This window comes from Fusarium mangiferae, assembly GCF_900044065.1.
Source record: "Fusarium mangiferae strain MRC7560 genome assembly, contig: FMAN_scaffold005, whole genome shotgun sequence".
Classification (NCBI taxonomy): domain Eukaryota; kingdom Fungi; phylum Ascomycota; class Sordariomycetes; order Hypocreales; family Nectriaceae; genus Fusarium; species Fusarium mangiferae.
The window spans coordinates 704,831-724,530 of NW_024573925.1; the positions used below are offsets into that span (position 1 = coordinate 704,831).

At 47.8% G+C, this 19,700-nt stretch overlaps 10 protein-coding genes and 1 non-coding gene across 11 annotated transcripts; 6 read left to right on the plus strand and 5 right to left on the minus strand.

The window, feature by feature from the left end:
* Positions 1–50: 50 nt before the first annotated feature.
* FMAN_07168 (uncharacterized protein) lies at positions 51–1,373 on the plus strand (the record flags this gene model as incomplete). The annotated part of the gene is made up of 3 exons (XM_041830759.1): positions 51–172; positions 235–638; positions 691–1,373. 3 exons carry the CDS (start codon positions 51–53, stop codon positions 1,371–1,373), a joined length of 1,209 nt encoding a protein of 402 aa, XP_041681390.1.
* Positions 1,374–2,782: 1,409 nt separating this feature from the next.
* On the plus strand, positions 2,783–4,393 carry FMAN_07169 (uncharacterized protein; the record flags this gene model as incomplete). The annotated part of the gene is made up of 4 exons (XM_041830760.1): positions 2,783–2,970; positions 3,019–3,402; positions 3,452–4,203; positions 4,251–4,393. 4 exons carry the CDS (start codon positions 2,783–2,785, stop codon positions 4,391–4,393), a joined length of 1,467 nt encoding a protein of 488 aa, XP_041681391.1.
* Positions 4,394–4,491: 98 nt separating this feature from the next.
* On the minus strand, positions 4,492–5,773 carry FMAN_07170 (putative IPP1-inorganic pyrophosphatase, cytoplasmic; the record flags this gene model as incomplete). Its single annotated transcript, XM_041830761.1, has 7 exons — positions 4,492–4,815; positions 4,861–4,922; positions 4,968–5,034; positions 5,086–5,146; positions 5,194–5,377; positions 5,432–5,591; positions 5,639–5,773. The coding sequence occupies 7 exons, from the start codon at positions 5,771–5,773 to the stop codon at positions 4,492–4,494; spliced, it is 993 nt and encodes a 330-aa protein (XP_041681392.1).
* A 1,117-nt stretch (positions 5,774–6,890) lies between these two features.
* FMAN_07171 (uncharacterized protein) lies at positions 6,891–7,358 on the plus strand (the record flags this gene model as incomplete). The annotated part of the gene is made up of 2 exons (XM_041830762.1): positions 6,891–6,951; positions 7,000–7,358. The coding sequence occupies 2 exons, from the start codon at positions 6,891–6,893 to the stop codon at positions 7,356–7,358; spliced, it is 420 nt and encodes a 139-aa protein (XP_041681393.1).
* A 244-nt stretch (positions 7,359–7,602) lies between these two features.
* On the plus strand, positions 7,603–7,691 carry tRNA. The gene is given in 2 exon segments: positions 7,603–7,639; positions 7,648–7,691. It is a non-coding gene; the product is annotated as a tRNA-Ser (tRNA).
* Positions 7,692–8,417: 726 nt separating this feature from the next.
* FMAN_07172 (uncharacterized protein) lies at positions 8,418–8,788 on the minus strand (the record flags this gene model as incomplete). The annotated part of the gene is made up of 2 exons (XM_041830763.1): positions 8,418–8,510; positions 8,564–8,788. 2 exons carry the CDS (start codon positions 8,786–8,788, stop codon positions 8,418–8,420), a joined length of 318 nt encoding a protein of 105 aa, XP_041681394.1.
* Positions 8,789–10,743: 1,955 nt separating this feature from the next.
* On the plus strand, positions 10,744–11,164 carry FMAN_07173 (uncharacterized protein; the record flags this gene model as incomplete). Its single annotated transcript, XM_041830765.1, has 3 exons — positions 10,744–10,800; positions 10,861–11,088; positions 11,138–11,164. 3 exons carry the CDS (start codon positions 10,744–10,746, stop codon positions 11,162–11,164), a joined length of 312 nt encoding a protein of 103 aa, XP_041681395.1.
* A 186-nt stretch (positions 11,165–11,350) lies between these two features.
* On the minus strand, positions 11,351–13,094 carry FMAN_07174 (putative endo-1,4-beta-xylanase; the record flags this gene model as incomplete). Its single annotated transcript, XM_041830766.1, has 3 exons — positions 11,351–12,446; positions 12,492–12,717; positions 12,767–13,094. 3 exons carry the CDS (start codon positions 13,092–13,094, stop codon positions 11,351–11,353), a joined length of 1,650 nt encoding a protein of 549 aa, XP_041681396.1.
* A 1,667-nt stretch (positions 13,095–14,761) lies between these two features.
* On the plus strand, positions 14,762–16,356 carry FMAN_07175 (uncharacterized protein; the record flags this gene model as incomplete). The annotated part of the gene is made up of 2 exons (XM_041830767.1): positions 14,762–14,964; positions 15,015–16,356. 2 exons carry the CDS (start codon positions 14,762–14,764, stop codon positions 16,354–16,356), a joined length of 1,545 nt encoding a protein of 514 aa, XP_041681397.1.
* A 143-nt stretch (positions 16,357–16,499) lies between these two features.
* Positions 16,500–17,537, minus strand: FMAN_07176 (uncharacterized protein; the record flags this gene model as incomplete). The annotated part of the gene is made up of 5 exons (XM_041830768.1): positions 16,500–16,682; positions 16,729–16,742; positions 16,820–17,197; positions 17,284–17,324; positions 17,371–17,537. 5 exons carry the CDS (start codon positions 17,535–17,537, stop codon positions 16,500–16,502), a joined length of 783 nt encoding a protein of 260 aa, XP_041681398.1.
* A 563-nt stretch (positions 17,538–18,100) lies between these two features.
* On the minus strand, positions 18,101–19,021 carry FMAN_07177 (uncharacterized protein; the record flags this gene model as incomplete). Its single annotated transcript, XM_041830769.1, has 1 exon — positions 18,101–19,021. The coding sequence occupies one exon, from the start codon at positions 19,019–19,021 to the stop codon at positions 18,101–18,103; it is 921 nt and encodes a 306-aa protein (XP_041681399.1).
* Positions 19,022–19,700: the final 679 nt, after the last annotated feature.

Consider the following 19,700-nt stretch of genomic DNA (forward strand, 5'->3'; position numbering starts at 1 on the left):
CTCCAGACCCGTTGAGATACACGCGTCGAAAGCGTTGAAGCTTGCCCACAATGTTTGGACAAGTGCGCACAAACCGGTCGACGGTCCTTATGGCCGGCACCGTTATTTTCCTGGTCGCTTTTGTTAGCCTGGCCTACAACCATCTCGACAAGTGGGAGCCGCCCGCTGACGTGTAAGTTGACTTGCGTAATCTAATCTCCGCGAAGACCCAAAAAACTGACGAATTCGCTATAGCGCTACCGACACCGAGACATCCATCATTGGTGATACCCACGATGAGCCTCACCACGACGAGCCCAAGAAGACTGAGCCCGAGCAACCCGAGCATGGCGCCATGTCGAAACCCGACCACCCTTCCAACGCCTCCACCGAGCTCGGCGACTACTACTTCAACTACATCATGAAGGCCCGCATCAGCCCTGCCGACAAGAAGTACGCTCCTTTTGGTGCTTTCCCCATGGAGCTCCCCGCCGAGCCCAAGTGGACTGAGATGATTGGCGAGGACCTCTGCATTATCGATCTTGACAACCGACCTTTCGACGAGCCCGGCCAGATCTTCTCTCCTGGTCTGATGAGCTGGGACCGCGCTGACGAGACCCACGGTCTGTCCCTCGGTGTCCTGAACCACTGGCTCTATGGTGCGTACAATCCTACCCGAGTCACCTGTCTGTGTCACTAACCCCTCAATAGCCAAGAACCACGGTTACAAGTACTACTACGTTGATATCACCGATCCCTTTGAGGATCGCCGCAACTCGTGGAAGAAGCCCCCGATTCTGTCCAAGATCCTCAAGAAGCACAAGGCCTGCATCTTCCTTGACTCCGATGCCGTCTTCCACCACCTCGACCTTCCCTTTGAGTGGCTCATGAACTACTGGCAGCTCCACCCCGATACCAACTCTCTCGCCCTTGCCTACGATCCTCACCACAAGAACAACATGGACAAGTTCGACAAGGTCTACCTCAACACCGGCTTCATCGTTCTCCAGAACAACGAGAAGACCTTTGAAATCCTCAAGGAGTGGGAGGACTGCCCCAACGAGGGTGGCAAGCACCCCGACTGTGTCGAGTTCCGAAAGAACCGCCCCGGAAAGCCCACCGACCAGGGTGGCTTCGGTACCTACATCCGCTACGATTACCCCAAGGACATCAAGGATCTTCCCTGCACTGAAGCCAACGGTTTCCCCGAGAGTCGATCTGGCTGCGACGGAAAGTTCATCAAGCATCTCTGGACCGGCAAGAAGGACCACATCAAGGTGGTCATCGGCCAGCAGGTCCCCGGTGCGCTGCTGGAGATGTTCCACAAACAATTCATGGACGAGAAGCCAAAGTTCTTCATCTCCGAGCGAGACCTGATGGCCCAGAAGGATTAAATAAGTAATGAAAATGCTTTAATGAGACCGAGTACTAGAAAAGGCGGACATGATACGGACGGCTTTTGAAATCATCTTTTTTTTTAATAATTTTACTGTAAAACTTATACCATCCAGGAGAGAGGTGTAGGCAATACCTCTTCTCCTCCCTCTGAAATTGGGGTTACTTGAAATGGTGTTTATGGGAGTGTAAGGGTTTTTAAACAAATGGCCTGAAATCGGAAACAATTTTTTGTATTTTTGTTCAACGTGCATGAGGGGCATGATCTCGTTATGAATAATAGGGATAGCATGAGTTTTGACGTTGATGATAAAGTTCAGGTTGCGTGATGAGTCTGATGATGCTACCCTGCGTGTAAGTTTAACCAATTTTTGAATGTGGATGCAATTGAGTTTAGGACCAGGAAAGGGGTTAGAGTTCGTCCAAAGTAATCGAGAGACGGTTTGAAACTGCTGTGGCGTCAGTAGAGGTTTAGAATGTACTGTCCCTAGATTTAGGGTAGGTCCCAGTCATGGGCTGAGCAGACGTTCAGTAACTTGCCAGTAGCAGACAATAACGTGGCTATTGGAGATATTTCTTGTCTCTGTTCTTGATTGTCATCATAATATAGCTGCCTATCGCTATGGTGTTCAATGGGGGGACGGAGGTATTCTCTTCTTGTGAAGATATTCTTCTGCTGAGTATGTTGCTTTTGTGATTATGGATAGTAACTCCAATGACGACCAACTGCCGAGCAGTTCCATAAAGAGTCAAGGCCAAGTGCGGGGATATAGAAGCTTGAGCTAGTTATTCTCCGTCGGAGTTTTGCTGGCCTGTTCATACTTTGTTGGTGCTGTATTGGACTTCGAGGCATCTACATCGATGCGAATACGACTGTCCTAGTCAATACCAACTCTTACATGGTCGCACGGAGGTGATTTCTAAGCTCTATAGAACGAAATATGATGAAATGTTGTATACGCCCTTCAGAGATAGTATTAACCGACGGGAATAGTGCTTGGCTGCTGGTTATATCGCAAAGACAATGATGCCATCCTTCCAACGATGGATAACCGAGGCATACAACATCAAATACTGACCCCAAAGCTTTATAATCGGTCGAATCAACACAATTAATAGGCCAAGCTTACTACCGCGACTATGATCATTAATCTCAAAGCCGAGCTATTCGCAGCGACAGGGTGCGCGCGACCAACGGGCGTTGAGAAGCTGATCAGTAATCATACAAACAGCACGGGGGAATCACATAAATCTCCAACGCGGCACCAGTTCCGCAATTTATAATAACATCCAGATTTACAAATCCGTCGGGGTTTTGGATGGAGGATAAAGGAAAGCGTCAAGAATGGATTTGAGGTATTGAAACCGAACAAACCTCATCATGGAGAAGATTGACGATACTGGTATCATGGGCGATGCGTCGCTTGGGAACGACTCTGCGACGGAGGGCGAGATTGAGGCTGCGAGACCGAAAGAGCAGGTCGAGAACGACACTGATGAGTTGGATTGGGATAATAGTCCTCATAATCCATTCAACTGGCCAGCGTGGAAGAAAGCCCTTCAAGTCGTGATGCTATCCTCAGCAGGTCTTCTATCGCAAGTCCACCTCATACCGAGTATACCTACCCCATACTAACATCTCAGATCAATCGGAACATCAATAATGAGTCCTGCTCGAACAGAACTCATGATCGAATTCAACGTCAGCAGCACAGTCGCCCTCCTGCCTCTGACACTCTACGTCCTGGCCCTCGGCTTCGGGCCTGTAATCGGCGGTCCGTTATCAGAAACCATAGGCCGCTATCCCATCTACGCAGCGAGTATTCCTCTTGGCGCACTGTTCACTATGGGCGCGGGCTTCGTGCACAACATTGGAGGTTTGAGCTTTCTAAGATTCATGGCGGGTCTATGCTGGGCGCCTGTTTTGGCTGTTGCGCCGGGGACGTTGTCTGAGACGTTCACGCCGAAGAACAGAGGACCTGTTTCTGCAGTCTTCATCCTCATGCCGTTTTTGGGTCCGGGGTTGGGGTAAGTCATGGAAAGGAGGTGTTGAGAACCCGACTGACTTTCTCCTTAGACCGGTCATAGGCTCTTTTGTGGTGAATCGAAAGGGCTGGCGATGGACGCAGTGGACGTTGCTCTTCTTTTCGATACTGGCTATGATAATCACTGCATTCTCGCAGGAGACGTTCCACCCGGTTATTAAGCGACGACTCATGAAGAAGAAGGGAATGAAGGTTGATCCTCCGCCGCCGATGGCTGCTCGACTCAAGATGTTTGCCCTCGTGGCAGTTGTTCGACCTATTCGCATGCTCCTGCTGGAGCCTATCACTGGATTCATCTGTCTATACGTTGCAGCAGAATTCGGAACTCTCTTCAGTTTCTTCGCCGCCGTGCCGTACACATTTGGAAGAGTCTACCAGTTCTCCATCGAAGAGTCAGGCCTTGTCTTCCTGTCCATCGTCATCGGCTGCTTTCTCGGGCTTATTACCGTTATTCTCTGCGACGTTTTACTGTACAGAAAGCAAGCGCCGAAATACCCTCCTCATCAGATCCCACCCGAGCATCGTCTTTACCCTTCAATGATTGGAAGTATCGGACTGCCAATTGGATTGTTCTGGTTTGCTTGGACGGCACGACCTGGTGTCTCTTGGGCAAGTCCCGCAGCATCGATGATCATCTTTGCCTGGGGGAACCTTTGTGTGTTTGTTAGCACCATGCAGTATATCACTGATACTTATCATGGAAGTGTTGTCGCAAGCGCTGCTAGTGCCAACAGTCTGGCACGCTATGGTTTCGCGGGAGTCTTTCCGCTGTTCACGATTCAGAGTGAGTTGCTATCCCCATCTTGCGCGAATAATGGCTAACATAAACAGTGTATGAGAAACTGGGTATTGACTGGGCTAGTAGTCTTTTGGCCTTCGTGGCATTGGCCTTGTTGCCAGTGCCGTGGGTTTTGTTCAAGTATGGGCCGACCATCAGGGCCAAGAGCGCTTATGAGACAGTCAAGTTCAATTAAGATAGAGGCATTAAGATATGGGAAATGCGTTTAAATATGTTCTATAGAATTATAATACTCTAATATAGGTTGCAAGCATCAAGTCGTGCCCCCTTGTCTTAGTTCTTAGGAAGCTGAATCAACTTGTAGTCCTTATCAAGGTAATACCACAAATCATACTTCGCTGGTCTCTCCGCAGCAGGAAGAATATTAGACTTGGCAGGAATGTCGAACCTCTTAGTAGCATCCTTGCTCTTGACATAGCTCTTGTAGCTCTTGGTGCTGGTCTGGTTGTAGTTGATCTCATTGGAGTCAACCTTTCCGCGCACGAGATCCTGCCAGTCGCCGTGGCTGCTCTTGATGGTCTTGGCCATGAACTTGGCATTTTGGTAGTCGCCGCCAACGATTTCAAGAACACTGTCGCCGCGAGCAACTTTGTAGTACTGATAGTGTTAGTGAGACTTTGGCTAAAGGGGTGGAGAGATTACGGTGAACCAGTTGTAAAAGGTCTTGGCTAGACCTGGTCGGTACTTTTCGAGATCCTCAACGGCTGGGAAAGTTAGCCTGTGTTGATCAGAGAAACGATGGTACTTACAGTCGACCAGAGAAGCGAGAGGGTCCTTGGTGTCAATGGCAATGACCTTCCAGTCAGTCTCGCCACCCTTTACGCATCAGTCAGCAACTTGTTTCTGCCAGCCATGTACTAGACTCACATCGTTCAATGCAAGGCCACCAAGGACCTTGACAGACTTAACTTGTCCAACGTGGGCAGGTCTGCATACAGATCAGTCTTTGCTTCTCATTCGGGAAAGAAGACTCACGTCTCGGTGATATCGAACAGATCAATAGGATCGTTGTCACCAGGGAACCCAGTGAAATCGTGGTCAAAATTGGGACTCTCCCAAGTCTGGGGGATTGACCCATAGTGGAATGGGTAAGACTTGTGAGGCCAGACGCTCTCAACGAAACGAGGAGCCTTCTTCTTGTCATCGTGGAAGATGGGGTCTGGAATCAGTTAGTATTGCAAAATTGCCCTTTCTATATGTATCCAAGACTCACTGAGAGGCTCATCGCGGCGAGTCTCAATCTTGCCGTCTGTCCATCGGGGAATCTCAACAACGTAGCTCACGATGCGATTATTGCCCTTTTCAGGGTACAATGGAATGTCGTGCCAGAAAGAAATAGGCTGACCATCTTTCTCCAGCCACACACGCCAGTCCTCCATAACTTAGCAACGCACTCCACTAACCACTGAAGACGACTTACAAGAGTGTTGCGAGCACCAACTTCACGAAGCGTCAAGGAATCATAGTCAAACTCCTTCGCCCTCGGCGCAAGCGAAGAACCAAGAACCAGACAAGGCAAAAAAGCCAACTGAACAATAAAAGACGTAGCAACCATGTTGGGAGATGTTCGAGCACCGCTGAGCCCGGAGAAAAAAGTTTAAAGTTACATTGGGTTCCTTTTAAGCTTGATTCAAATAAAGCCAAGACGGATATAACTCGCGTGAGTGTTTTTGCGGCTCCTCGGTGACCAAAAATGGAAGATGGTTATCGGCGCGGATCGGGAGGTTTAGTTATAGATCCAACGACGATGCGGATTTGATGCACGTGGAGTTGGAGTGTAGATCTTGGAGGGGCTTTTGGTGTAAGTCCGTTGGTGGTTTGGGGGGACTAGGGGGATACACGTGGGGATGATGAGGATGGGTAATTTCGTTGAACATGAGCTACTGCAGGCCAAGTTGAACTGAACACCAATGATTTCATATGACGATATCATCTTGACTTGGCTATTCTCTTACAGAAGAAACGTAACTGCTCTTTGATGGGTTGTGTCAATTGAGCCATGCCATTGGGTATCTTCAGCGAGTGATGTGACTGGCTGTCCCACATGCTTCAGCCCGTCAATTTGCGGGGTAAAAGTGAGCCCCAGCGCTATTGAATTGAGTTAACTTATGTTGAGGAGGAACCAAGTGAATAAATAATACGGCAACCAAGGATAAGTATGTCCAAGGCCTCTAGCCGACGGCCCGTGTGACGTGGCAGAGCCCCTACTAGTTCATCAATAGTGTCTGCGGCAGGAGTGACAGGTTCGATATCACCGCCAGGTAAGGCTCATAACGTCACGATAGGCTTCAGCTCTCAGCTGGATCGACCCAAACAAGACATGAACAGCATTTCAGGGAGTAGAAGAGCTGATCACATACTATCCAGGCTTTTGTCTCATCTTGAATTGAGATTCATTCGCTGAGCGATCCTCACCGGAGCGGGGCTGGCCTCATTCGAGGTCCAAGCAACTGATACATGCACGAAACGGTCATATTCAGCCAGCCACAATTTATACGCTTTGATATGATCAACAATGAAGTCTTGATCCTCGACTTTGAGAAGGGAGACTCCAGGGTATAAGTAGGGAAGAAGATGCACTTCAATCTGATAGCAACCTTGCCTCTTTGTCTCTGTTATATTTAAAGCCAACAAGTGCAACCTGCTGTGTCGTTTAACTCACTAGAGTTACAATGCTTCTCAAGATCCTTATTTCTATCACAGCTGCCGTTGCAGTTACAGCAACAGCTATCGGTAAGCTACTTGCATACTCCAGTGGCACTTTCAACTAACTAGTGCCAGACAAACCAGTTGGTGCTTCTAGTTGTCGGTGGGAGGGCACTGCTCCTTACTGCGCAGGCGAGTGTGAGCCTGGCTGGGATGAGAGGGGACGTAGCCAATGCGGTGATGGCGCCTGCTGTTGGACTGGCAGCAAAGCCCTCTGCTGTGAAGAGGAGGACGTTGTTAAGGACTTGGTAAAGGAGCAGGACAAGGTTGGTGTTGCTGGCTGTCGATGGGAGGGCACTGCTCCTTACTGCGCAGGCGAATGTGAGCCTGGCTGGGATGAGAGGGGACGCAGTCAATGTGGTGATGGCAGCTGCTGTTGGACTGGTAGTAAGGCTCTGTGCTGTGAAGACGACGATGTCGCTCAGGACCTCTAGATTAGCTTAGTACTATTGGGGGGCAAATCCAATTATGAAACTAGCTAGTATGGTGATTCTTTATGAATACACCTTGCAGTCTTATATGCAATGTACAATAAGTGCAGCAGGTGTAAGCACTTTGGGAATTTTGATGAAGAAGTGATTGGATGTTACGGAATTCTAGCTGGTAGATTTCAAGATATGCTCAGCCGCACAAACTAGCATCATAGCACGAATTTCTTTGTCAAGGTTTAAAGATGACGGCGGAGTGACCGAGTGGTTAAGGTGAAGCACTCGAAATGACGATATGCTTTGGTTTCGGCCGCGCAGGTTCGAATCCTGTCTCCGTCGCATGTATTTTTTGCATTTTCCACATTTTCTTATCTCTTATCAACTAACTAACCAACCAGTGATGATGACGTCGCTAGGCCTTTCTCTCGTCGCACTTGACTGGGGAAGATCGCCGAATAAGATCCGCAATGCTGGTGTTAGTGAGGTGGTTGATGCAGAAGCCTCAGGACCTCCATTACCTTTGTCGTCTCTATCTACGTGCTCCGCGTTGCGCTTGAGGGACTTTGTAGCCTTGGATGGGGTGCCCGATGCAGAAGCCTCGTGAGCCTGGGCATGTCTGATGGCACTAGCCTTAATTGATTCGAAAACTTGTAGTGTATTAGTATGTTGTAAGTAGATGTAGACATGACTTTTTCACCATACTTCTGCCGTATCGTGCTCGGGACTTGATATAGTGTATATATTGCTACACCAGAATTAAGATTGTGGGGTTTGTCTGTACCCGCCCCCTCATAACGTTAATACACATTTTTAATAAAGAACTTAATTGTCTGTATAACTGAACCTGTGTTCAAATGTATTCAAGTTAAAAAGAAATAGAGTGATCTGGGCCAAATTGACAATGTTTGGCATAATGTCGTATAAAATAATGCGGATCCCATTATGGGAGTAATTCCACCAGACTTCAACTCCTGCTAACAGAAAGAGAGAGAAAAGAAAAAACAGATGCGCCCAGACTCTTAAGCAAATGCGATAAGGTCATCACCAACAAAGTGAGGGCCTTCTTTAACATCTGCCATGTTTTTCTTGTTTGTGGGAACCTTGGAAGTTGTCCCTTAACCAAGGTTCCCACCAGTATGTGTCTGGCTCTCCTCTAAGCTCTGCACGTACATGTTAGCATGAGTACACTGCACCCCAGACGAGAGACTAACTCTGAGATGGAACATCTCGTCAGCTGCCCAGTTTTGAAGACGTGGGAGGGTCATTGGATCTGATGGGCTCCCGAGCCGAGCTCTCATCAAAAAGTGCTGGAACTGGCGAGTCCCGCACCATTTCTCAAAGTCATCGCGTTTGGCTGCCGCGATGGTAATGAGGGCCTCCTCGGTAATGACCTTGCCGTTGGCAAGGTACTTCATGTCTTGCTTTGATATAGACATTGTTGCTTGTTTATAGAGGTGATGTCTTGGACTGGTAGTGGTGAGTGATGAAGGTGGGATGGTTGTGTATAAACAGAAAAAGATTGGGAAGAGAGACTTGGAGAATGATTAAAAGTAAAGAAGAAATTATGTGGAAGAAGGGCATGGCAGGGGATTATATAAGTATCAGAAAAGTTTAAAGGAGGGCTATCTTCTCTCGACCGGATCAAGCTCTCAGCCACAGGTCTCAGCGGCAAATAACACTTCTAGCTTACAACTTAGACATTATACCAAGATGTCTGACCAATTGCTACAGTATAAAGCTGATAAGAGGAAAACCTAGATAATGACTCTTTGGCCGACCTTGGAGGCGTATAAGAAGGTGCCTCCAATCCCCCGGCCAAGGAAGGTTTAAAGGAGAGCAATGTATACATTATGGGATGTAGATACAAAAAAGACACTGCCGTGGGATGACTCAGAAGGTCAAGTATAACGCATTCATCCAATAGAATATTAGTTAAGTAACATCGTGAATCTAAGTTGAGCATTTAAATGCATAATCTGAGATGTGAAGCAAAAGGCAAAAGAAGCAGATTCTGCACAAAACGAAAGTTTCTTTCTAGGAAGAAATAAAGGAATCTAAAAAGTCGATTCGTTACCCTATTTAAGGATGAACAAATTACAAGTCTTCAAACTCACATAAAGTTTTGCCCCTGACTTTATTTAGAAGTCACAATGCCACCCGCATGCATACACTTAAGGCCTATATAGTGATTGGCCAATTTCAGCTAATGTTAAGAACTATCAAGATATATTGATTGGCATTCTGCTTGTAACAAATTTTGATGCCCAGAGTCAAATAGCATGGCTCAATGAATCATGGCGAAATTATGTGATAACATTCTTTCTACAGGCTTCAGTGCAGTGCTGATGTAAAGAAAAAGCTTATTGAGCTGAACTTCTACGACACAAAGTGGCATATTATTTCCCGGATTGTAGGTTGACTGGATGATAAACCTTGGGATTCTTCTGGAAGGTCAGTTGGAAGATACAAGGCTCATCTCATCCCAGAACTGACTGAGGATTCTTTTACTTTCTCACTCAAGACTAATGTCTGTTTCTCCAGTTCTCGGTATTAACACGACTACAGGCAACCATGAAATGATATCTTGTCTGGGCTGTACAATCGCTATAGAAGACATCCGAAACCCTCTCATACCCCCCTGTCTGCTAGGCTTCACTCTACGCGAACCTTATGAGGGATGAATTTATTGAAAACGATAAACTTCTCGAAAATACCATCCAGAGATGAGATTGGTCTGTATATGCTCGTAGACAAGTCATCAACCTCGGCTTAAAGCCGATGATAATGAACCATATAACGGAAAGCGACCTCTAGAGAGCTTTCTTAGAACATATGCTTTTGCGTCAATACAGAGAAACTAAAACAGTATGACAGAAAGCGAAGGGGAGTAGAAAGTCCTAAAGTTTCCTGATTTACTTCAAAATACTTCGCCTACACATACAAAATATACCAAGTACACAAAACCTTCAGGAAAAGTCTATAAAGATGTAAGGCTAGATATATAAACCCAACAGTTTAGCATTTTCTTATAATTTCTTATTCTTTAAAATATTTCTGACGCACTTCTCAATAACACGAATCCAATTCTTCTCGATTAAGATGTTGCACCACGTAACTCCAGCACACAACATGGTATGGATCCCTCCCCCAAGCTCGTTAGACATTGAATCTGATTTCAGACTTACAGAATCGTGTTTTGTTCAAACCGGACCCGAATTTCCTCAGCAACAGCGAATTATTGAGCCTTGCCCACTTCGGTCCAAGAAAGGATTGTCTCGAAAAGCTCGATAAAATGGACGCGGACAAGTTCAGCGAATGTTTCCATTGCGATTGGGCGTTTCACAGGTTCATATACTGTGTTGTGAGGGTCCGATCTGGTACCCCAGACATGATGGCGTACTGGCTCATGAAGAATTGGGCTGCAGAAGTACGTGAGGAGGTCTACGGTGTAAGTTAATTTATGGTTTTGCTAGGAGGAAGAGACAGGAATGCTAAATATGCTAAATAGGAACCGAAGACAGATGTAATGGATCTCACTACCGAGGACATGCGTGAGCTCTCGATCGGGAATGTGACAGGTACCATCCTTGCTAAACTCGAAATCATGAACAATGAGGACTTCTCTGTGTACATGACAGACATAAACTTCAAAAAGTTTGTAAATGAGGTTGTGAGACTCAGACCGGGGTTCCCTCCTCATCTCAGAATGGACGTAGTCAAGTTATGGGGCAGACTGGTAAGTCAAATACTCCGGGACCAACTACAGGTACTGATTCTCAATGTAGATCGCTGATGGAATACTGACGGTCTAAACGAGCTCATGTCTCGCTAATTCAAGACGCCGACAAAGATGCTTCGTGTCACCAAAATCACTACAAGTATGGGACGAAATTTGCAACAATTCCTGCTTCAAGCAAGGAACTCTAAATTATGTAGAGATAACTATGTACATGTAGTAATGAAGAATAAAGCACCCAAATCCTATTCAATTATATACCTTAGACGCACTGGAAGTAATACTCGTTGTGCTCAACGCACTTGAAAGGCTTCTCACACTCAGTAGGGCCCTTGTAGTTCTTACCACCACACTGGTAGTAGTGCTTGACGACACCGCCAGAGCCAGTTCCAACGGGGTAGGCAGGGGCAGTGCCTGTGGGTGCTGGAACCTGGGGAGCAGCTGTCTCGGTGTTCCACTTGTAGGTGTAGGCAGAGCTGCTTCGGATGACGGGGACGCGAGTGGTGGGCTCGACAGCAGCGACGGTGGGCTCGAACTCGCCATCATCTTCATCGCAGTCACCGGAGGGAACGGGGGCTTGAGTAGGAATGGGAGCCTCGGTCGCGGCACAGTCATCATCGGAGTCATCGTCGACGGGAGCCTTGGTAGGGTAGACCTGTGTTCCGTTGGTGGGAATAGCATAGGTAGGGAAAGGGGCTTCGGTTTCGGCACAGTCGTCATCATTATCATCAGTCTCAGTAGCAAGAGCAGTGCGGGTCTGCTCGGTCTGAGGAGCGGTGGTGTTCATGTAGTTCGTGGTGCCAGGGACAGTGTAGACGGGCTTGGTCTTGGTCTCGAGGGTGGTAGCAGGGGCAGTAGTCTCAACGGGAGCTACAGAGCTAGTGGCAGGAGCTCCAGTGGCAGCAGCGGCGAGAAGGCTGGAGACACTGGTCCAGGCGGGCTTCTTCTCGTAGTCGTCGGTGTAGAGAAGAGCCTCGCCATTACCCTCGAAGACACCAGGGATCCAGCTGTACTTGTCGGTGATACCCCAGACGGTAACACCGACACAGCCCTTGGTGTCGAGACAAGCACCGACAACATTGGCGTACTCATCACCCTGAGTCTTCAGCTGAGCGGCGGAAGCGGGGACAGACTCGTGGCGGATGTCAAGCTCGGTGATGGCGACCTCAACGTTGAGATCAGTGAAGCGCTTGAAGGTAGCAGCGAGCTCAGAGCGAGAAGGAGTCTCGCCGACGATCAGATGGCCCTGGAAGCCAACACCGTCGATAGGAGCGCCCTCCTTCTGGAGAAGCTTGACAAGCTCGACGGCCTTGTCAGTCTTGGCGCCGTTCTGCTCAAGGTTGTAGTCGTTGTAGTACCTAAAAGGTCAGACACATGTATATCATGAAGAGAGGAGGACTTACAGCTTAGCGGCGGGATCAGCCTTGCGGGCAGCCTTGAAGGAGATGCCAAGGAAGTCAGTTCCCAGGGTGCGAGAGAAGACGCTGTCTCGCCACTCAGCGCTGTCATCGATGGCCTCGTTTACTACATCCCAAGCGTAGCAGTCGCCCTTGTAGTGCTCAACAACGTTGGCGATGTGAGCCTCGATGACCTCAGTGAGCTCCTCAGCAGAGAAAGCACCAGAAGAAACTATATCCATTAGCACAACACCCCAGCCCAAACATGCAGTATCACTCACCCCAGGTAGGAAGCTGGCTGTGCCAAGTCAAAGCATGACATCTCAAAATCTGCCCATTCTTCTTCGCAAGATCCGGAACAACATCGGCAGTCGTATAAACGAAATCGCCCTGCCTAGGCTCAACAGTCTCCCACTTCTGTCCGTTCTCGGGAACGAGCTGTCCAAACTCCTCGACGTCATCAGCTAGCTTGCTGTAGGGGGCATCGCTGAGATATCCGTTATCGACAGCTGAGCCGAAGTACTTGAGTCCAGCGGCCTGCGCCAGGCTGTGAAGCTGGGCCGAGACGGGGCTCGAGGCCAAAAGTCCAAGGAGTGTAGTCTTGTGCATTTTTGTGAAAAAAAGGAGTGTGTAGTAGGGTTAGAAAGGCAAACAAAATGAGTGTATTTTGCTTTTCTTGGGCTACTGAAAGAAGGGAAAAAAGAAGGAAGGAATGTTAATAAACGACTCGCGTTTGTTAATAAGAAAGAAGCGAGTATAGATGCGGGACCCGAGATCATGATATATATCCATTCGTTAGCTTAGCCATGCGTACACCTCCAGCTTAGCCGCTGCAGCATCATTAAAGCCCATGTAGATCGTCCCATCTGTATACGTCTATACGGGAGCCTTTGTGTCCTTTAACCTTACGGTAAAATATCTTCCGTCAGTAATTTGTGGTACAAGTCCCCTGGCATGTCCCGCTTCGTCTCAGGTCTGTGACAGGGATGCATATTTTGTCGGGCCAGGGACCGAAACTGGCAATGGTGATAGCGTATCGTGACGAAGAGATCGGCCCAGGTTGTGCTGATTACCCGGGTAAATTGGCATTGGATGTTCGGCAATGTCAAGATTGTTGGTTCCTTGCATGTTGCCCTGTTGTTGACCAATTATCCATGTAGGGGGAGGTCCAGGAACAGATTGTTAGTTCAGGAACGGGGCGGATAAATCTGAGCGTGGCGCTTAAATATGCAGATGATCAACAACACAGACACAATCATTTGGGTACCCTTCTTATCTGCACTCTAACACCTTTTCGATCTTTTTGGCAGATAGACAAACTGTAATATGAGTGAGTAGAACAAGCAAATGGCTCAAATTCCTGTGTTGAGCCACGATCTGCCGACAAGATAAGATGATCCTGATCCACCCCTTTCATGTTTCAGATACCCGGCGCTAGAAGCCGTTGGTGATAGCTTATTTTTCGTCTCATCTCAACGTGATGATGGGGTTATCGGTGGGGTTTTCAATCGCACGTCTATGATTTCGCTTAATGTCCCTTAGCTGGAGGAGTGAATCTGTCAAGTATCATATCATCAGCCCCGGCTGAATCTCATCAAACTGATCAGTCCAACTTACACGATCAAGTCTTGTATAGTGCCCAATTCGTACAAGGGGCTCCTTCAAGCGGGCATTTAAACTGCTAGTCTGCCCTGCCAAGAGCCGCTGTAATCTCGAGTTCTTCCAAACCTTTGTTCCATACAGTCTCCGTAATCTTCTATCCTGACTCGGTAGACATAAGCACAGGATACCTCGTCTTGTTAGCAATCATATAGTCAGCATCGCCCAGTCGTACAGCCCATCTCTTGGCTCTCCCTTCAAGGACCAGTGCAGGATGAAGAAACTGTCTCCTCCGTCCACAGCATATCTGCCATCAAGATACAACAAGTGTCGGAAATATTGTTCACAGGCCTTTTAATTCTCGCAAAAGGCACGTTCGGCTCGTAACAGAGAAGATAATAAATTATTGAGATAAACTAGAGCGAAATTTATTTTAAAGCATGTTCCCTTAAATTCTATTGTCATATGAAAGAATGTTTGCTAAATCCTCATGGGCTACTGCTTGAACCTACCCTATTGGCCTACCCGCGTTTAGTCAGCCACCTTAACTTCCTCAGGTGAGATGCGCCGCTTTCATCATGCCTTTCATGCCCATTATCACCCTCCCTCAAAGAGATATACCGCCTCTCACTCCTCTCGAACTCATAATTCAATAACTATCAATGAAACCTGCAAAAATGGTGCTCAAGACGACCCTGCTCGCAGCCAAACCTCCCTCTGATCCACCATCACCTCCGAACAAGCCGGTCATCTCAATGCATCACGGAGAAGCAGAATGGACAGCTGTTTATCCCATTATCGAGAGATTGTACATGAAAGATCGAAGAAAACTTCGACATATCATGCAGATCATGGAAGAGAAGCATAATTTCAAGGCATCGTAAGGTCACCCATCTCCCTGGTATTCTTGAAATCTCACCTAGGAACTAGTGTTCAGATGTATAAGAGACGCTTCACAAAATGGGGGTTTTATAAATCAAAACAAAGAAATGTGAAGACTGCTTGCAAGAGCAAGACACCGACTCCAAAAAACACACCGGAGACTCAAAAGAAGCCAAACGCTATGCCATGTCACCGTCAGTCACTTATTCTCTCTCCGAGCCCAGATCCCCTGGAGACAAGTAGTCTTGAGTTTCTCACAAGCATACACGACTGGAGCAATTCATTCTATGAATCTCTCTATACCGATGGGCTGCATCTACAAAACATCCATTCATCACCACGAACTGCTAAAATCAACCGTTATGATCCAGAAGGATTAAGTTTCGCCTTCCGGACCATCGTTGAGCTCATCCAACGCGGCAAAGGCGTTCTAGCAGGCCGTTTGACCCGAAAGGCCTTTCTAGACATCGAGAATATGCTACAGGTCGAGGCGCCTTTATTCATCTGGAATGTCTTGGAAATTATGTATCACATGGTTCGTCTTGGTCAGACACAGCTTCTTGGTATGCTTCTCATGCAACTAGTTGAGCTGGCGAGTAATACCCATGAGATGCAACATCCCGTTATCAAGATGCTGAAAAGCTTGCAAAAAGCGGTGTATCTCTGGGAGAAGCATGCTACACTTGAGAAAATGAAACTTCTGGAGCAGGCTTGGGGTTTGAATGCGGATATTATATGCAGAAACTACGACTCGAGACTGTTGGTCATGTACTACCGCCTCGTTTGGGAATCTTCCTGTATTAAACTTGGCGAGGATCAACTGGATGGCCTTGATAAGTGGTTCTCAGCGGTGAAGAGCAAGATTCCACACGAGGATTCCTATTTCCAACAGGCTGTTCTATTCAACGATTCTAACTCCAAGGAGGAAACAGAACTACCGAGAGACTACCAGATCACAAAAGCGCTTTGCGTCTCAGCAATACAGCATCGCTGCACAATGACATTTGGAGAGTCAAACATAGCAAGCCTTGTGCGTTTGGGTTTACTCAAGAGTCGGGTTCTTGACGAGATTGACGAACAGCCAAGCGAGGAGATACTGCAGTCCCACACACGGTTTCAGGCCAGGGTTATGGCCTATTTGATGAAGGTACTTGTGGACGTTGATAGAGAACTCGGGTTGGATGTCGATGTGGCGGACAGAATGCGAAACAAGATTGCCTTGCGAGAATTTGGATACTCCAGTACCTCGCCGCAGGTTATACATGACATGTGGCAGCTAGAAGCCTTTCTGCAAAAACAAGGACATGTTGCTGAAGCGGCAAACATAAGGAGGGAGACGTATAAGAGGCTTGAGGAGTATGTAGACCAGGTGCCTGTAGACGAGGTCTAGCAAGCGCATGATTGGCAGGCACAGAAGCGATGTGATAGCTAAATGCGATGAGATGGTGAGACGATTTACCCAAACGCCACGAGTCTATGCTCTATAGAATGCCTTCCTATGCAACATCAACATGTCTTACAAATACAGTCACCTCATGAATCGCGACCCAGTCGCTCTTCGTCATCTTGAGTTAGTTCATATGCCGGTCGGAAACCCTCTCCGTTCTGACCCTGCTTCTTCAGATGGGGGTTCGGATGCGTGTCCTTTATACCGCCGAGACTCGTGTAGCCTTGGTCGTATAGGGGACAGTACTCGATGCCGAGGTGTCGGATAAACTTGGCATGTTAGTTCATTCGGCGCATAGTGGCGGTGGAAACTTACAGCCCAGATTTGAACTGTCAAAAGATAAGTTAGCAATTGTTTGTTGTACGCCTGTAGGAATAACGCCGAAGGGCCATGGGGAGGGTCGTACCATAATGCCAGTCAATAACAGGGTGTATTCTCATAAACGACGGCCAGCCAGCGTCCGTCGGATCAAAGAACGTCAAGTTCTCGCCATGAGGATCCGTTCTTCTCGTTCCCACAAACACAGCCTTGATACTCGGTCGCTCTTCAAGGTATATCTCTAGCCCCTTCTTCATCGGTAACACGTAGCGCGCGACTTCGAGGCCGTATTGTTCACTGGATGTCTCGACGAAGGTGTCGACTTCGGGAAAGGGATGCGCCGCGACGATGTATACACATTGGAGCTTCTCGGGGGGTGTGAGTTCGGAAGTGCCGTTGGTCGTGTCGGATGTGGAATAGTAGTGTCGGCCCATGCGAGCGAGGAGGAGGATTAAAAGGACAAGGCCTGGGATGATTAGTATTTGTCGCCGAGACATGGACGGCCGTGAAAGGGACTGTGATAAAGCCCCAGACCCTCGTTATGCGACTTACAGTCCTTTCCGCCATTATATGATAACGATATTTGTTCCGGTCTGCTTCCGTCAGCCCTTATCCGACCTTCCCATCCGACGAACGCACCGATATTTCTGCAACGCCTCATCCACGACCTCTATCGACTTGCGAACCTGATTCTGTACATCGCGCAATGTCTGTGTATCAGCCTCCTCAGCAATGAACGCTTCGACCTTTTGCTGCAGCTCGAGACACTTGTCGCGCAGTGAGCGGGGTGGCGGGGTCGATATCATGATGGCACTCGATGCCTCGGATGTAAAGGAACTGGCGTTTCGTGTATTGTTTATGCGGTTTTCGAAATCAACGATCTAATTTAGAGACAGAAGAATAGAGAGGAATTGCTTTCGAGAAATTGTATGAGTTGCGACGAACCGAAAGTTGATAAGGTAGCTCCGGTTTCGCCGTGTATAATAGCGATGGAGGGGAGGTACGCAAAGAGGTGCTGCTGGACTGCCGAGCAGCTTCCATGCGATCACGTGCACTGCTGTTCTGCGGTTTGGTTGCCGCATCACGTGCACCACTTACATGAGCTGTTAGTGTGAACAGATTTACCTCGGAACATAGTTAAAAAGAGTCACTATTCCTGATCAAAAGATATACTATGAGAGCAATGGAGGTATTGTTATGGTTGTTCATTTGATTCTATGTTCAGACCATCATCATAAAGCCCAAGACTGTAACTCCGAAACACCAAACATGCACTCCATCATCAGGCTCAAACGCCAACCTGTCCAGTCTATGCCCAAGTGTTGGGAATCACCTCAATACTCAAAATCCATAACTCTCAGTGAATAAATCACTGGATCCATTGCCAAGTGATGAACTTAATACAAGCTATGCCATTCGGACTCCCCCTCCACCTCAGCCTCGACCTCAGCCACGGTTCAACATACAAATCCGTGTTAATTCCAGCGCGCTTCATCTCCCGAGGACTGATCTCGTAGAATATGCGGCCGCGAGCCCTGAAGCTTTCTGGCGGCTCCTTACCTGGCCATGGCTGAGCGGCGAGGGAGTCAGCGGGCATCCGATTGTGGCGCAATTCGAGTGGAACCAGTTGAGCTGGTTGCATGTAGAAATATAGTGTTTGTAGTCCAGGAAACACGGCTTTCAGATTTTTCAGATAACGGCAATTAGTGTTGTAATTAAGATTCTTGTCAACCGGTATAGCTACCCTTCGGATGTCTACTAAACCGTCGTATGTATTGCCCCTCGGCGGCCAGAAATCCCGGACGCCTTGAAACTCGCTTACACGGGTATTGCCGTGACACCATCTCTCGACAATGATCAAGTCGCTGGCTGCGTCGATGTTAAGGTTGCTGATTTCCTTCACCCTCATAGCATTGTCATGCGAGTTGTCGAGTAACATGCGTGCGGGAACCTTTGGCCGATAAAGGGTCCAGCAGCGAATAATCTCTTGATACGATGCTCGACAAACTCGCATCAGGTCATAATCACTTCCGAGATTTGAAGCAGGCGGGAGAGGGAGACTACCGAGACTTGCAGGGATCGAGTGTGCGATTCTGAGCTCCCCTGGCCACCCAGAAAAGTCCTTGACATCCACGAAGTACGCCCGCGGAGCATCAACACAGAGAGCATATGCCCAGATCAAGTTCTGGATTTCCTGAGGCAGTTGGCTGAATCTATGAAAAGCGCCCCTGGGTTCATTGTCAGAGTTAGAACTCTGTCGTGTAAAGAGCTTCTTGATGAGTTGAAACATTTTGTTTTCTATCTCCTTGTATCTGAGTGCTGTAGGGTTCGGAAGATCTGTTGTTTATTGTAGTTACAGAGAGAAGTATAACGGTATTTGTAGTCAATTTTCTTGGAAGAACACGCTATTAGCAACATGCTGTCGATGAAAAGTTCAACTGTTCGGTAGGGATCTCTGGGTGTTGGCGGGCACACATTCTAGCGAACCGTGCAGTGTGCGCGAGGTGTGAGGCCTTTGAAGGCGAGGAATGAAGCCGTTTGTTGGGCAGGTTGTGTGTGCTCATAGTACCTCCCATCTGTCCCCTGTACTGAAGTTCGAAAACGAAGAGAACAATTGAATGCATGCAAATGCCGGGATACTTTCAAACGAACTGCTCTTCCATCGGGATTAGGGCACCCGGCCATTGCTTGCAAACACTGTCCATATACCCATGGAAGACAAAGGTGGCCAGACTTGATTCTTGTCCATCGGATGATTGGAAGGAATTGGTATAATAGACATCGCAGGTAAATCCTGTAGGCTATACTGAAAGGCTGCCATAAAGTGCTAAGTAAAAGATATCACTATCAGGGCTTTCCGAAATAATTAAAATAACAGCTCGGTTTTGAGACGGAAATTCTCTTCAATGAACTTTTGTTCACCTTCACTCCATGTTCAACGGGCCAGTATCCCGATCATCCAGATATCG